Source organism: Neodiprion virginianus, chromosome 1, assembly GCF_021901495.1.
Source record: "Neodiprion virginianus isolate iyNeoVirg1 chromosome 1, iyNeoVirg1.1, whole genome shotgun sequence".
In the NCBI taxonomy this organism is placed as follows: Eukaryota; Metazoa; Arthropoda; class Insecta; order Hymenoptera; family Diprionidae; genus Neodiprion; species Neodiprion virginianus.
The window spans coordinates 13,929,176-13,946,414 of NC_060877.1; the positions used below are offsets into that span (position 1 = coordinate 13,929,176).

Consider the following 17,239-nt stretch of genomic DNA (forward strand, 5'->3'; position numbering starts at 1 on the left):
ACTCTACTTTACCGGCTGAGTTTATCTATCTACAGTGCCGTACTATCTTGATATGGGCTGCGCGTGACTGCAGGCATGTCTCCACGCGCTTGCTTTGCTTGGAGGAGGACTGTTCTCCTCGCTGCTATGCCTCTTGTCATGCTGTCTATCATCCAGGCTGTGTAAGAAGAAGGTTTATTGCCCGCTCCCTGACCTCGCACAAGAGCGAGCAGTTGCAGCCATCGCCTCGGTCGGCACCACTACGTCTGCGGAAAATCCACCGTGCTGCCTTTGCCTCATGAAACACTTGCTGTCCAGCTTGATAAGCTTTACCTGCTTATCAATGCTCCCTTTGGTGACATTTCCACGCAGCTTCAGGACTTACCGGCTCTTTAAGCTCGCGTCAATACCGATGTCGTTAAAATTCTGCAGCTGGCAGGGGATAATCGGAAGCTCCATGATGAGCTCGCCGCACTCCGCCGCCTACGCCAATCTGGACGCCCCAAAATTTCTAGGAGCTGTCCCGCCTGTGTACCTGTTCGAGAAGATGTCGAAGCCATAATCTCTAGCGTCCCTTGCGCTTGTTCTGACTCTAATCCCGCAGCCGTGTAGCAGGTTGCCGCGACCCTTGCGGGTAATTTGGTTGTAGGTAACATTGACTCCTCTCGCTTTCTGATTCCTCCTATGAGAGCTCGAAGTGATCGCCCAATACCTCTTTTGGTTACGTTCGGCACTGCAGAAGCTCGGCCGCGATTCATTGCTGCTAAGATGCGACGGGGCACTTTTCTCACTACTGCGCTTTCCCTAGTGCCTTTAGACAATGTCTGGAACATCTAGGTCAACAAAGTGCTCCCATCTAACGTTTATAAGTTTTTAACGTCATCTAAGTCATTTGCAAAAGAGGCCGGACATCGTTACGTGTGGCACAATAGAGGGTGTCGTCTTCCTGAGGAAAGCTGATGGTACGCCTCTGCAGAAGATTCGTTCTATATATTTAGAAGATATGCCCATGCATATACACTGATTCATTACTCTTGGACTTCCCTGTAGTATCCATGCGGCATGTGTTCATGGATATCAACATTGAACGTCTCACGGAGGCTGGTGGACATCCTTGAAGCTGTCTGAAGTAGGTCGTTTCTCACACGACAATAAATGTGTTTTAGTATTATAAAATCTGTCGAAACATGCATACGTATTCGTGACATATGAAAAATGATATGCCTGTGCATCATTGACTATACGAATGTTTCATGGACGTCCATGGGATCCACACTGGGATCAAGTTTACATCCTATTGGCGTTCAATGAATGTTCACAAGACATCCAGCGCCCGTTTATAAGATCCCTATATTGATATCCACTGGACGTTCAATGTAATGTATTGTTGCGACCATTCCAACCTTCCATGTTTTGAATACAAATATTTGTAGATGCCCAATGGACGGCAGTAGCCTTCATCGAGGTACTGCAATGAACGTTCATTGGTGATCATTGTTTTGTGTGGAAAGGAGCGCAGATAGCACGGCTTGCGATTATAGAGGTTTACCTTCAACGATATTTCTCAAAAAATAAACTCGTTAAATTTTCACTTCAGAAAGGGTCAAACAGTAGAGTAGAATTTCACCGAGTCTAATGCCGCATTTCGTAGTCTTACATCCATTCTGATTCCAGATTGACAGTCCTCAAATAGAATCATATAACGCTAACTGGAAGAATCTACAAGGCACTCGACTTTTGTCTCACTCCATTAAAAACTATCAGGGTCAATGGGTTCGACGAGCTGCCAGTTGAGTTGTGGTTGAGTGTAAGGTTTTTTTTCGGAGCATGGTTCCTCACACATGAACTAATTGCTGTATCCCTGCCCAAAAAACAACTAGTATTAAGAGATTGCCCGGGGGCAAAAAATATATGAAGCCGCGTTGTACCGTGGGTGTGTCCCAACCGAGTGAGCATGCGAAATTGTAACAATGCAGCAGCTAATTGTGAGTGGCATCTGCCAGAAACCTCTAATAGTTATTTTCGTGGCAAAAGTGCATGAAATAGACCATTTTTGACGAGTTCGAATTTCATATTAGTAAATAAGTCCTTATACACACACATGCCACAAATTTTATTTTTTGAGCTACCTCTTGTTAAAAATGAGAATATTCTGTAATTTTTATGAGCACTATTGCTTATAAAGTATTCAATATTTGAAAAGTAGTCGAGTTATTAACGGAGGTAATGCGGAAATCAAATTATAGTTGAAGCTTAATCTTATGCTTGTATGGTCATTGACGCTAACGTTTACGCGAATAATCTTTTGTAATCTATCTCAGAACGGAAAAATATACAAGATTGGCTCTGTAACAAACACTATGGAGTGCGGTTGTAAGAACATGGCAATGTTTCTTTGAAAATCCAAATTATTTCTCGGCTTTGTTGTTTTCCATTTTTCTGTAACCTGAAGAAAGCATTCAATGACGCAGATGTTTTGAATTTTATCAAAATTGTTAACCAATTCTGGTTATATTATCGCTACACGGTTTTCTAGAATTTATTCTTCTGCCATAGGGAATTCAAAAATTATTTTTCTTGTTATCTATGTGAACAACTCTTAGCATTACGGTGAAAATTGTATCGTTTCGACTGAATCATTGCAAAATTTTAGGAAATACGATGGAAAAAAGCATTTTTGAGCATGAATATCCATATCGATTTTCGATATCATAGCTTTCTTGGTGAACAAAGTTTAGGTACATTTTACTGAATAGGCAAATCTACTAGATGAATGATTAAATATTTCTAAAACAGTTCGATAATAGAATTCCCCACATCACTTCCCAGCGTATGTCGATTTTAGCAGCTGCAAGAACGTATAATCTAAAGAAGCCACGAATTACGCACCTCCTGTCGGCATCTTCGCTCCACACTAGGAGTAAAGCCATCGCCGTGGAAAATGCAACGAGAAAAGCGAGGCAAGGAGCCACTCGTCGGCACCAAGATTTTTTTTCACTCACTGAAGAAGGACTGGGTAGAGACGACCCCGCTGCGAATGACGTTACTGAACCAGCTGTGCCTTGTGTCCCTGATAGCTGCATCCTGCGAACATATAAAAATAAAGTGATGGGGGTTATATTCGAAATCTTAGACCCTTCAATCAGCACATGAAACTGAAATTAATTGCATTCGACGTTTGTTCGCACCTGCTGGCATACAGTCATGTGCCCTGGAGCATTTTCAGACATTAGGGGTGCAGTGGGTTGTGGTAATAAAATGACTCACCCCTAAAACGTCCGTTTTCACCCGATTCCGTCGATATCTCGCAAAGTTGATATTTTTTACCCACCTCTGATGATCTTTCAAGTTTAAAAAACCAAAGCAACTTCTTCCTAGCAGTACTTAGTTGTGTCGAGATTCATTTTTGGTCGTTTGGGGTGCAATGGGTTGTTGTAATAAAATGATGCGTCCCCCAACGTTAACGTCCGGTTACACCTTATTCCGTCGAGATCATGTTTTAATCACGAATTTGAGAAATGAAAACCTTAAAAATTCTAATAGAGCTACCAGAAAAACTTTTTTTTTCAATATTCCGATTGTTTCCATTATTTATTACTGATAAATATATAAAAACAATTTCTTCAAATCTCTTACTCTGAATGTTTAAAAAATCCTGATAAACAAACGCATTGTTTATAACATTATCACAAATTTGTTTCGGACAATAAGATCGTCGGAAAAACAATGATTTTTGAGAAAAAAATCCTTTCTTTAAACAATTTCCTTATAATTTGAAAACGCATTTTTTAATTACCGATTTTTTTTGTCGCTAAATGTTGATATTAAGAATCCTTTTTTTCTTCAAAAATCATCATTTGCAGTGCTCTTTCACATTCTGCCAAAAAAATTTTTCGCTTCATCTCTTAATTGTTTATTCAATAAAAAATCTGTTATAAACAAATGAACATCCGTCCTATGCTTTTGTTTGGATAGTACGAAAAAAAATAACAACAGCCATGCACGACTTTCTGATGAAAATATTTTTTTCCTATTTTTTACATAATTTCAAATATTCTCATGTATTCGAGCTTGCCATTTTTGTAATATTTGTCATATTTGTGACAGTTTCTAAGATATTTTAATTTAAAAGGCGGACAAAAATGTTTCCATATTTTTCTACAAATAAACGCGAATAAGTTAAAAAATAATCGAGTTGAAGCCTTGATTAAAAACATATTTTTTTGTCATTTAATGGTGTAGAGAAAAGATTTGGAGTGTCTTTGCCGTATTGGTAATAATTTACAAGTTATTCGCACCGGAATGATGGATAATCCATAGAAACTGATAAGTTCGAAGACGTGAGAATATTTGAAATTATGTGAAAAATGAGGAAAAAATATTCTCATTAAAAATTCGTGCGTAGTTGCTTATTTTTTCTGAGAGCGTCTGAAAGAAAATATAGTACGGATGTTCATTTGTTTATAACAGATTTTTATTGAATAAATAATTAAGGAAGGAACCAAGACATTTGTTTTGACAGAATATGGAAAGCTCTTAAAATCATGATTTTTAAAGAAAAAATGGTTCCTTAATATTAATTTTGAACAATAAAAAAATTATTTAATGAAAAATCGCATTTTCATATCATAGGAAATTTCTTTGAAGAAACGATTTTCATCTTGAAAATTATTGTTTTTACCGACAATGCTATTGTCAAAAACAAATTTTTGATACTGACATAAACAATTTATAAGGATTTTTTAAACAATCAGAGTAGAAGATTGAAAACAATTGTTTTTATAATTTTTCAGAAATGAATAATTGAAACAATCGAAACATTAAAAAAAAAGTTTTTCTAGCAGCTCTATTTGAATTTTTAACGTTTTCATTTCTTAAATTTGTGATTAAAACATGATCTCGACGGAATTAGGTTAGTAGCCAGACGTTTTTGGGGAGCGCGTAATTATATATTTATAACAACAACCCACTGCACTCCTAATGTCTGAAAATGCTCCAGGACACATGACTGTATGCTTGCAGGTGCAAACAAACATCGAATGCAATTAATTTCGGTCAGTATTTAGCCTGAAAGATGATTTATTCATGAAATAAGGGAATAAGGGAATAAGGGCTGTTTACCCCCTCAAGGGTTAGTATTCCTTGTGTTTAGTTGATATCCTCAAAACGTAATAAAAAAGTAAAAAATTTAGACGTAAGGTAGACCTTGATGGTGTGAAATATAGGTAAGTTACGATATGGCTGGTGCAGCTTTGACCAATGCTACGCCACAAGACGATTACGCTGAACTAGTAAGGGTAATAAATTTAGTATTGTGGTAATAAATTAGTAATAAAAAAGTAAGAAAATCTCCCGTCCGGATTGTTTTAGTGGGCCGATTTGGCTGGTGCAGCTGCCAGGACGTTTCAGAAATACTACATTTAAATGACTTATTTCAACGGCGCCATTTATTTATGATTTATCACTGCATTTTCTGCAATATTAATATTTCTCAGTACCGTAAATACAAGTTACAGCACTTTCTTTTTTACAGGAATCCAGAACCAGTGCTCTTTTTATTGCAACTTTATTCTTTTAGACTTCCTTAGATCCCAATAATTTCATCGCTGTTTTGCCGGGGTGTCTTCTTAACCTGTAAGCAGGCAAAACTTGAAAAAGTCAGGGAATTTGATTTGTAGCCAGGGAGTTTTAAATCAAAAGTTCAGTGGAAACCGTGTTCGCAAAATCCAATCATACAGTTTTTGAAAACAGTAGCCTTGCCACAATTAGTATGCATTTCAAAGATAGTAAATAATATCTGATGAGGTTCAGACCCGTTCGATGAAAATGATGCCGACAATCAGAAACAAAATTTCACTGACTGGTTGCAACGAAAAAAGGTAATTTATAAAATTTCATAAATTCTAAAAACCCATGCGCAAGTAAATCATATTGAGCACTGATTGCAGCATAGATGAACAAGCTGTTCCATTATTACAATATGTGTAATGTTACAAAAGTTTCATAAGACCAAAACTGACTAAAAAAATATCTAATTAACATTCAATTTCATTGCAGAAACGTTTAGGTTTTTGTTTTAATATACCTATATACTACGATAATCTAAATATTTGTCGAATCATTCGTTTTATTCAACTTTTTTTAGTTATTCAAAAAACAGAAAATCGATTTCTGCCAAAATTTCACCAAAATTTACATCAGTAAACGTATTTTAAGAGGGCTAAGGCTCCTAGATCTTCTTTTGGCTTCACAATCATGCTAGTTGATGAGAATTAATCAAGTTGAGAATTCATTTGTCTCGGCTTTTTATAAACGAATTGTACCGTAGAACTCATTTTCTATACAAACATCTGTAGGTTACAGTCTTCAAGTTATTTGTAGATTTTGAAAATAATCCTCGTATGCCTAGTTTGTACTGTCCAAAATACTGTAGTGTTGTATGAGCCTGGCGATGGTACCTTTTGCTCAAACAGGTACTACTATTGAGTTTTACAAACCAATAAGGCAGCGACGTTGAAGTTAGAAGGGGAACGTGGCAATACAAAAAGCAGTAAATTCTTGAGCTGGTTTGCAGAGATTAGTTTTCAATAAGTGAACAAACTTGAGAAACATATACTTATGTTCAACACACATTAACATCAGAGACAATAATCTGTCGCTACGTTTCGCTACAACTAATAATAAACTGTAACTCTGCACTGTTTTTTGAAGTGAAAACTTCTTTAGCGCTGTTAGTGAAAACTTCTTCAACACGGGAGTAAAAACGGGGGAAAACTTAACTTTATTAGCGCGGTAGTTAGTGATTTGAAACTCGATGAAACGAAAAGAAACGACTATCGATGTAACGAAAACTTAGCTTCTTCAGCACGGTAGTAATTTGAAGCTCGATGAAATGAAATGGAACGACTATCGATGAAACGAATAATTATTCCACTCCTGATACTGCATTCTCCTCATTCTCTCGCAGTTTAGTTTCTGAAGATTTCACTTCTACCACGTGTGAACTGCACATGTTTTTTTTTTTTATCAAAATATCTCGAATAAAATATTTACGTATCAAAGCAGACTTGTTTTCACTTGATGGAATTCAGATCGAGTTCTAAGCGAAAAGTACGGTTTATTGCTTCTTTTTACTGAATTCGCTTGTTACAGAGATTGCCCTTCACATTTCACACTTCATGAAATCGTTGCCGTGAGCTGATGTATCTCGTTGAATTCCAATTACAATTATTCAGATAACCGTGAATGAGTCTTCACCGTTAATTATTTGCTCCACGTCACTTTCATTTACACTCGTGTAGCATCAATTCGCGAGCGGCGAATTCAATAATGATTTTCGGATTATAGTAATCAATTGACCGTCGAAGGAATCCGACGATTTGATTGACACGATTAACGTGTGTCTGATTTATTTTACTTCGGATCAGTTCCGAATCGACGAACTGTTTTTCGTAACAACACCGACAGCAGTTAGGGACGTTTTCTGACAGTCGCGATTGGTATTGCGTCGGCTGCTCAATCAGGCGGTAACTGTCGGCCAATAAAATTCGAACGACTTGACGCACGCGCATAATGTGCACACTTTCCTCATAGACACACGGTATATTTCCAAGCCAATTCAGGGGCGCCTCGAGTTAATTTACTCAGCTTGACAGCATTTCGCACCCCTGTCAGTTTGGTCACTTAGTTCTGTGACACCCTGTATATATGTATAATCATATACCGGGAGTCTCTGGTGAAAGTTATCGACTCCGAGTTACGCGATTACCGACAACGCCAACACTGCACAAATTTTTGTTCGCAACATTTGTCCGTTACACTCGTCTTACGTAAAAAATTGAGCGTGTGTCGGCACTTGCGGTAACCGCGTGGCTTGGAGTCGGCACTTTTACAAAAATCCTGTTAGTCCAGCCGAGATAGACATTCAAATGGAAATAATTAGGGGGAGCTTTTTTTTTTTTTTTTTCAACTTTGGGGGGGGTGGTTGGAAGTCTAAATCTCGATTTTCGGGAAAATCCCGCCATTGCATTCGCCGCTATCTTGACTTAAAGTTCAGTTTTATAGTTTTTCTGAAATAACTCGTTAATTTACAACTTTAGAGCAAAAATGGTAGAATCCAAAGTTGTTGGAAATTTAATTTCCCACAAGTTTGGTCATTATCATTTTTACGCTAGGAAATATTTTCGGATTTATGTATATATATATATGTATTAGGGTGGTCCTTATTTGGGGTGTTAACGAATTCCGACAAGTGCGCCCCCTAGACACGTTTGAAATAAATAAAAAAAAATGTGTGCAAAACCCCAGCGCTGTAGTCCCATGAGAACACGTGCCTGTAAGCTCGTTTTGTTTCCCATTTAGATAACATGGCATTTTTAGACCAATTCAGTCACTATTTTTTCCAGTCATCCCTAAGTATGTTAAAAATTATTTATCCACATAAATCTATTGTTAATAGGCATGACTACGCGCACATTCTTTTTATATTATATTATATTATACACAATTGAAACTGAATGACCATAGTTTGAATGCAACTCTAATCAACTCATATCAAATTTATAATGAAATACGATACATGTGAGGTTTTGTAAAAGAATGTGCGCGTAGTCATGCCTATTAACAATAGATTTATGTGGATAAATAATTTTTAACATACTTAGGGATGACTAGAAAAAATAGTGACTGAATTGGTCTAAAAATGCCATGTTATCTAAATGGGAAACAAAACGAGCTTACAGGCACGTGTTCTCATGGGACTACAGCGCTGGGGTTTTGCACACATTTTTTTTTATTTATTTCAAACGTGTCTAGGGGGCGCACTTGTCGGAATTCGTCAACACCCCAAATAAGGACCACCCTAATATGTATATATATATATTGTAACGTATATTGGAAAACCCCTGAACTGAGTATACATCCGAAAATATATATATTTATTATATATTTTCGGATGCATACTCAGTTCAGGGGTTTTCCAATATATTTTATAATATATTTTCGAATGTATATATATATATTATATATTTTCGGATGTACACTCAGTTCAGGGGTTTTTCAATATCCGTTACAATATATATACATATATATATATAAATCCAAAAATATTGATCGTGGAGTGAAAAAAGTGTGAGAACCAAAGTTGAAGGAAATAAAATTCCACTCATTACGATTTTTTTGAGAAAACTTGATCGTATAACTCTGCAAATATTGATCCTAGCGTAAAAATGATAATGACCAAACTTGTGGGAAATTAAATTTCCAACAACTTTGGATTCTACCATTTTTGCTCTAAAGTTGTAAATTAACGAGTTATTTTAGAAAAACTATAAAATTGAACTTTAAATCAAGATGGCGGCGAACGCAATGGCGGGATTTTTCCGAAAATCGAGATTTAGACTTCCAACCACCTTCCCCCCCCCCCGCCCCACCGAAGTTTAAAAAAAAAATCACTCCCCCTAATTATTTCCATTTAAGGCTATTTTTATGTCTACCTCGACTGGACTATGTATACACATGTATATGAGACTGATTTATCTATGGGCAGAATATCATAGCGTCGTAAGCCAGCGTCACTCACAGCATGATCTTATAAGCGCTCTTTCCAAAGCACCATAAAAATTTTCGTTATCCGAGGCCATTACAAAATTTAATGTAATGATTTGCAAATACGGTAATTCTTTTAATGTAAAATTCTTATATTATTATGAATCATTCCAAAAAAATGTAACTACATAATATTTTTACAGTCAGTATGCAATTTCTTGAAATGCTACCTAGATCATCTCTTAATCTGTACGTTTTATTTTGATCTTGAAGAAACAATAGATCAAACACTGACAACGAATTGTTCTCGTGAAATCGATTTTTATTTTAACCAAAATTATTTCTGAATTTTCTCTGACTCAAGTTAAACCTCTCTACACGGCTTGAAATGACTATCAGTTTCATTTCGGAACGTCTGCCGGGCTGAAAACAGTGTTTTATAGCAAAATTTTTATTTAGCAAGAATATCGATTCAAAGTTATGCAACCTGATGTTACATGAAGACCTATTATACATTTTGCATTCTAAAAAAGTTATAATTTTACGAATGTTATCGTTTAAAAAAATCGTAACTCCTAAATGGTGACACCTTGCGGTCAAGTGAAAACGTTTTCATTTTAATTAATAAAAATTCACAGCAAATTTAAGGAGGTTGGTTCGGAAAATTCGAATGTTTTTACACAATATTGATTGATATTAATTACATTACTATGCAAAACCTCCGTTGAATGGTCTACGTAGATTTCGAGTAATTGATAGTTGAAGGTGTACTTCTTATACACGAGCACTTATAGTGGTACATGACGGGTATACGGTGAAATGACGCGGAACGTCAAAATCGCAGACAAACAACCTAGGTATCCCAATGAAAAACTATATAAATGGTACTCTTAAAAAAATGTTCGTAAAGTATGAAGATCTTTATCCGTATCGTTTGCGAATAACAGTAAAAAATATGAAAATATGCGCGTAAAATACTTTTTCGGAATTCTATAGTAGCGAAATATAATTCGGTTGATTTGGAAAGAGTGATGTGATGACAAACGATGCATGTTACATTAATAATATGTCGAAAACCTTTACTTTGAAGTATTTTTAAAAATTTTATTAGTTGAAAACGACGTTGAGAACCATCGGTCGGGCCCATGTATAAGATAGGCCCTCTCACATTCACCCTTGAGAAGCGCTCACCAGCCTCCTTAAGCAACGCCTAATAATTTCGAGAAATTTAGAATTTTTTTTTCAAGCCATTCATGTAGCACATTAAACTTTGCTGTATTTTTAATTTGGTGACAAAAATCAGCGAAGGATTCAGTTTTTTGAGAGATAAAATTTCAAATATTTTCTTCACTGAGAAGAATTCATAAGTTTTTATGGTTAGTAGAAAATTCTAGTAAAGTGGACATCGTTACAATATCGACTTGAATATTGTTGGACTACAAAAAAATTTGACAAACTCAAGTGTTTAGTGTGATTATAATTGTTAATATTTTTCTATTTTTGTGAACACATTTCTAATTATTACAGCATTAAATCTGTTTGTTCAGTTAACCCCTTTTTTTAAACTGAATAAAAGCTGAACATAAATTTATTGATATACACCAACATAAAAGTGTTGCAATAGTTACAAGATTATACAGTATAAGTATCCAAAATAAAAAAAAATAACAACACATACCAGAGTTTTTAATGTTAGTTACGAAACTCATTTTCATTTTTTACCCAGATACATATTTTTCGGTTAGTGTAACAAATGGCAATGGTTAAAGGTTGTATAATTACCACAACTAGAAATTCTTCTCAGTATTCTAAAAGGCTGGTACAAGAGTGCTACACAATTTCTAAAAGTCTATTTCGCATACCAGAAACAGTGAAAAAATCTGTAACTCATTTGGTGAGGGTCGGGGATAAACTTTGTTCACATTCGTTTGGCCCTTCCACATATATTCTTGATTTAAAGCATTGAGATCAGTATTTTGTGTTTGTTTTAATTTCATCAATATGCATTATTTGAGGATTAGAATTCCATAGAAATAATTCAAACCATATTCAACTAAAGAAGCACGTGGAGCCCACTCATTGTTAGTGGTGGGCCTATGAGCAATCGCCTAGTCTGCCTAGTGCGTAATGACTCGAACAAAACTTAACTTTTGTAGGGGATTCCATTCTATTAAAAATTATTTCAGAATCAAATCTGTGTTTTGCAATGCAGTTAAAATGGAACGATTAGAAAAAGGACATCTTTTTCATGTTACTTTAATGGGAAAACTTCACATTCCGAGAACGACCTTTCGAAATTGGACTCAAGAGATATCTTTTGGCGAGTGGTTTTTTTTTTTTTTTTTTTGCTATGTAAAATACGATTTTCAGGTGAGGCCGGAAACAGATGTTACTTCCACATGAAATACTATCATGTGTACATTTAATAATGATGAATAATTTGCAGAACGTATGACTAGGGATTTATAGAATAATATGTGTTTTTATGACACGAAGATGGTAAAAAATGTTGAGGAATTCAAGCGTCTGCGTCGAGTCGTATCAGAATACCTACTTTGCCCTGTTCTCTTTGTAGTCCGCCTGCATTTTTCCTAGGTCAGGATAATCCTTCGGTATGGTGTACAACGAGGGAGTCATCTGATTTCTAGAATCTTGATCCACGCCGGAATTTCCGGCCGGTACGGAGGTCGTGGTCATTGACGACGAAAATGGAATTACCATTATTCGATTTACTGCAGTAAGTATGCGCGATGCGGCACCGAGGAGCTTGTCAATTCCTGGATAGCCTTTAGCGGTTTATCTTCACTCGCTAGTAGAAACTCAGAGACTGGCAACAATGTCGCGGGGTCGTTTTTCGTTTCAACACCCCGATGCATCGGTCATTTGCAGAAGAGAGTGCAGCAGCAGGATATTGAGCCAATTCACTCTTTGGGCGTACAAAGACGCAGGTTTCAGGCACGTCACATGTGCTAGGCGACACCTATGCGTAAACTTGCTGTATTATTGAGGCATTGATCTTTGGCCCCCCGACCCAGAGTAAAATTAGGTAGGTACACAATACTGCACTTTCGCGTAAACTCTACACTTCCTCACTCAATGAATAACGCGTGCGTAACCGTGTCACGGACCGAATCAAGACACGTCCCGGTGGTGATAAACGAGAATGAAAAAACTCCGCGTGGATTGATAATCGGACAACTACCACTCCATAAAATCAGTCAGCCTCGTGCCGGCTGTGTTTCACTGCAGCGTAATGACTCCCGCGTCGTTCCTCGGTCTTTAATTCATATAACTTGACATGGAGAGCCGGCAGCCTGCACGCCTAGCTGGCTGGCTGGCTTCCTCGGCATACTTGGTTGCACGACGTGCGGATGTTCCTATAATCGTACGTTGCGGATGTGGTTAGCGTACGTCGCAGCGTGACTCACCCGCGTGTGAAATCACCCCTGTCCCATTATTACAATTCGTTACAGCGTGAATTTCCACCTTTTCGTTTCCGCGAAATATCCTGTCCTTCCCGCTTTTCAATCGCTCTGCGACTCAGACCAACTCAGACCTGGCTTCTGGCTCGCTCGAATGTCGACTGCCCGGCACCTGGGCCGCGTGACGACGCTGCTCTCGGTACAATGCCTTCGCCTCTACGTATTTAAGCGACGATGTATAACGCACAGATGTGTGTATACGTGCGCCTATTGCTTGGCGTTACTATGTCGTGTACCCATACACCGCATACAACCGCACGCAGTGTATCCTCCTTCGTCCGATAGCCTCGTCCTTTTCTAGCCCCAAGAAGGGGAGCCCAGTCCCGATCGCCGCATCTCGCTCTGCCAGGGGTTTATAGGCAAGAGGTTCTCCTGCTGTCCAAGTCGTGGCGAAGCCAGGTAAGTCAGTAGTTCTCAAACTGTAAGTCAGCAGTTCTCAAACTAATTATATGTACGTGCCCGTTTTCAGTTTCGTAGGCTGGACGAATCCGACGGATCAGCCAGATCGGCTGAATCCAAAGTTGGGTATAGATAAAGAACCGTTGGTATTTACCAACTTCCAGCAAGAATTTTTGCACCAACTATAGTCAACACTAATGAAACAACATGCGTACCTTGTGATGGAAATGATTTTGGACAAATTCCAAGAAGAGATATCAACAATTTGAGAAAAGATTTGATAGTTGAAATGTTTAAAATTATTCAATTCTAATATTTTTGATCCAGTTCTAATACTGTAAGCTCATTTCGCTTGCTCACCAGATCCCCACAAATTATCTGAAAAATATTCAAGAAATCTGATATTACAGTATATTTATAATCCGTAAATTCAATCGTTAACGAACATCTATTGTGCCGTACTTACACACATCTATTTTCATTTGCTCTAGAGATAATGTCCCTGGTGAAAATTTCTATTACTAAGAATTTTTACAGAAATTGGAACATTTCGTATTATTTCGTACAAAATTGTAAAAATGCAAAATTGTTCGTATATAAATATTAGTATTATTTAAAAATTATAGTGTCTTGTAGACTTTTTACTGAAAAAATATAACTTTTGATGAAAATTGGTAAGTCTTAATGAGAAACTATGCGTATTTACAATTTTTCGTACAAGATTATACGAAATGTTCCAATTACTCTAAAAATTCGTAGAAAATCGTAGAAATCATTTCAACCAGGGGTAGCTAGTATTCGTAAAATGTTGAGGCAATCTTTGGAGATTCGCAGTTGGGTGATCAAAATAAATACAAGCAACATTAGAATCGGATCAAAAAAACCAGTTGAATGATTGCAAACGTTCTAATTATAAAATCTTTCTGAAATTTTTATTAGCTTGTGTTGTTCGAATTATTATATTTTTTGCACATAAGTAGGGATACCAGAGACCCTGGTGTGATCAGTGTTGCACACAGGAGGAACGCAGCGTGAGAAGAAAATAGCAAAATATTATTTCGCGTGCGTAATATATCCACCAAATGATGGGGAAATAAATTTGTATTTATAGAAATCAAGATTAGCGGCAGCAATCGATGCCAAGTTACATGAAACGCGAGAGCTAGCCTGGAATTATTTACCCGGTCGAACTAGTTCCCTATCTCACCGTGTCTCAGAAACCCGTTCAAATGAGACTTGCATGGATAGTATTCACGGCCCACATGACCTCATGGTGAAACCGTGATCGAAATCGGTCAAATGGTTAAGTACATATTAACTGTCAAAAATGATAAAACAACATTTTTCTTCTTTGTATTCTTCTTCTCCACACCAGAGTGCCTCAGCCGCACGATTTAGATCGAACGCGGCTATCAATTGACTTCGAGATTGAAACAGACATTTGGTATCGAAATCTCGCCGACTATTGATTTTAGTCCAGTCGAATTAGCATAAATAGAAAAAATAATTAGTAAAGATTTATAAATTGGTGGAGACTTTTATCTTGGCCTGCTATTGAACATACTAAAAGTCCTGACCTCTAATTGGACGGCACGATCCGCCATCTTGAATCGAAGGTGCTCCAATCTAGTTTTTTCATCATATTTCGACAACTATTGATCCTATCGTCACAAAGATTATTATAAAAAATAAAGCTGAGTAAATTATCCTTAAAAAGGTTATATAATTTTTTTTCATATCTTCTATAGTTTTTGTATAATACAGGGTTGAAAGTATCGATATTAGTATTTCCCATTCCAAGCCGCCGTGAAAATCACTTTCTTGGTATAGAACCTATAAAAAAAATATAAATAGATTAGAAATATCAAATTTGTGCGTGATATTCGCGTAAATATAAAAATTTGGTGATTTTTACGATTTGAAATTTAAAATTGTAGTACACGACTAGTACTGGAAGTAGCGTCATCGCCTGGATTCATCTGACAAGGGAAGAGGGTAAGATGCGCGTATCACCGATTCGATCCATCTTTATTAGTATTACATGTGTAGTTCATGACTAGAAGTATAACAGGCGCAAGTAGTAAGGTGCGCTTCTCAGCCGTTTACGTTACTAACAATTAGTAGCCTGACGTTAACGTAGAATGTACATGAACGCACTGAAATTTTGATTATTAATTTTAATTTTTAATTTTGATCACTGATCAATTGATAAATCAGAGTTGTTACGCATATGGAAAACAGGGAAAACCTGGAAAACTCAGGGAATTCTCACTCTCTGGAATTATTAGGGAAAAATCAGGGAATTTGGTTGATTCTTTGGATTTTTTCCAGAATTTACTCGAGTGTTCGACAAAAATGACTGATTGCATAATTTTCCTTTTTTTTAAATTTTTTTCACTAGTCTGTGAGCACTTCGTGTTTCGATGGACGCGAATATTATAACCTTCAACGCGCAACATTTTAAAGTCACACCCGTACTATAACGCGAACTCCTCCGATCGACTCTCCCCCTTCTTTCTTCACGTGGACATCACGTTGTTTTGTCTTCTAGTCTAGTCGAGAAGTGAGTTTTCTGCGAAAATTAGTTACAGGTCTCGTAAAAATATGAGCGATAGCTCATTCGATCCGGAATCACAACCCGAAAAAGGAGTTTTTTGGATTTTTTCTGCCGATCAAAATTACGATTGTTATTAACAAAAAACTAAAAAAAAAAAAACGCCCTTTCGTTTTTTGGCTATAACTCAAAAATTATAAGTGATAGCGAAATTTAAAAAAAAAGATCCTAAAAGAGGAGGAAATTTCCGATGAAAAACTCCGTACTCCCGGAATTCTAGCTCCATTATTTATAATTTTAATTTAACGCTGAAAGTAGGCTTCCGCGCGGCAGTTTCAGCATGCGCGCGCCGCCACTATAGAGAGTACTACACATATAATAATTTTTTTATGTCATTTAATGTTTTTTTAAAAATTTGAAAAAATTCAGGGGTCATCTAGAGACTTCAAAGAATACGGTCCCGTTAGAATTTTATGTCTATCTCAATTTTTCAAAAAGTTATGCAATTGTTAAGTAACTAACTTTTTCCGGGTTTCCGTTATTAAAGAACCCGGTATAAAAGTTTAAATAATAAACCTAAAAATATTTTGCTTCTTGGAGCCTTTTTTTATAAGCATGCTGAATAAGATGACGTCATAAAACTTTTATAAAATTTTTTATTTTGTTAATTATGAATTTTCACAGTAACAAAAAATGGAAAATTCAAAATATTGTTGTTAAAAAAAATTTTTTTTTCAATATGTTAAGCTATCACTGATTTCAATTCTACTTTAGACATCAATCAATACCAGTTTTAATTTTTTTATGTCGTTTGTTTATAAATTGTTTATAAACAAACTTATAAATTTACAATTTTTCAAAATTTTTTTTTTACCATATGGTTGTAATGTAGAAATAATGATTTTTAAAAAAAAAAATTTTTCTTAAAAACATTATCTTATTGTTGTTAATCGTTTGTCTCATTTTTTCATTACTTAAATAAATTATTAAGAAATCGTTTTTTTTCTAAAAATCATCATTGACATTTCGCAATAGAATAGCAAAAAAATTTTTTTTTTAATCAACAATTTGTTCATTTATTTATTTAACAATTTATTATAAACTATTTTTTTTATTTGTTATAATTTTTTTCTAGAGGATCAAAAAATTACAAAAACAGCTACCTGCAACAATATGGCAAAAAAATTTTCTTCTATTTTTAAAAAATTATCTTGTTTTTTTAACACGACTAAGTCCAGCGCTGACTCGATTTGTTAACTAACAACTTGCTGTAACTTTG

The 17,239-nt window shown here is 36.0% G+C and overlaps 1 protein-coding gene across 2 annotated transcripts in view; it reads right to left on the reverse strand.

The window, feature by feature from the left end:
- LOC124299694 (protein Star-like) overlaps window positions 1–13,147 on the reverse strand; it is an 83,473-nt gene extending 70,326 nt beyond the window's left edge. The window contains exons 1-3 of one of the 2 annotated variants that reach the window (XM_046753098.1): window positions 12,987–13,147; window positions 12,080–12,902; window positions 2,869–3,063 (exon numbers count right to left, since the gene is read on the reverse strand). In XM_046753098.1, coding sequence (XP_046609054.1) covers window positions 2,869–3,063; window positions 12,080–12,246 — 362 coding nt within the window. In that variant the 5' untranslated portion in view covers window positions 12,247–12,902; window positions 12,987–13,147. Of the gene's footprint in view, window positions 1–2,868; window positions 3,064–12,079 lie in introns of both variants that reach the window. The other variant, XM_046753020.1, reaches the window with a different exon arrangement.
- Between the last annotated feature and the right edge of the window lie 4,092 nt (window positions 13,148–17,239).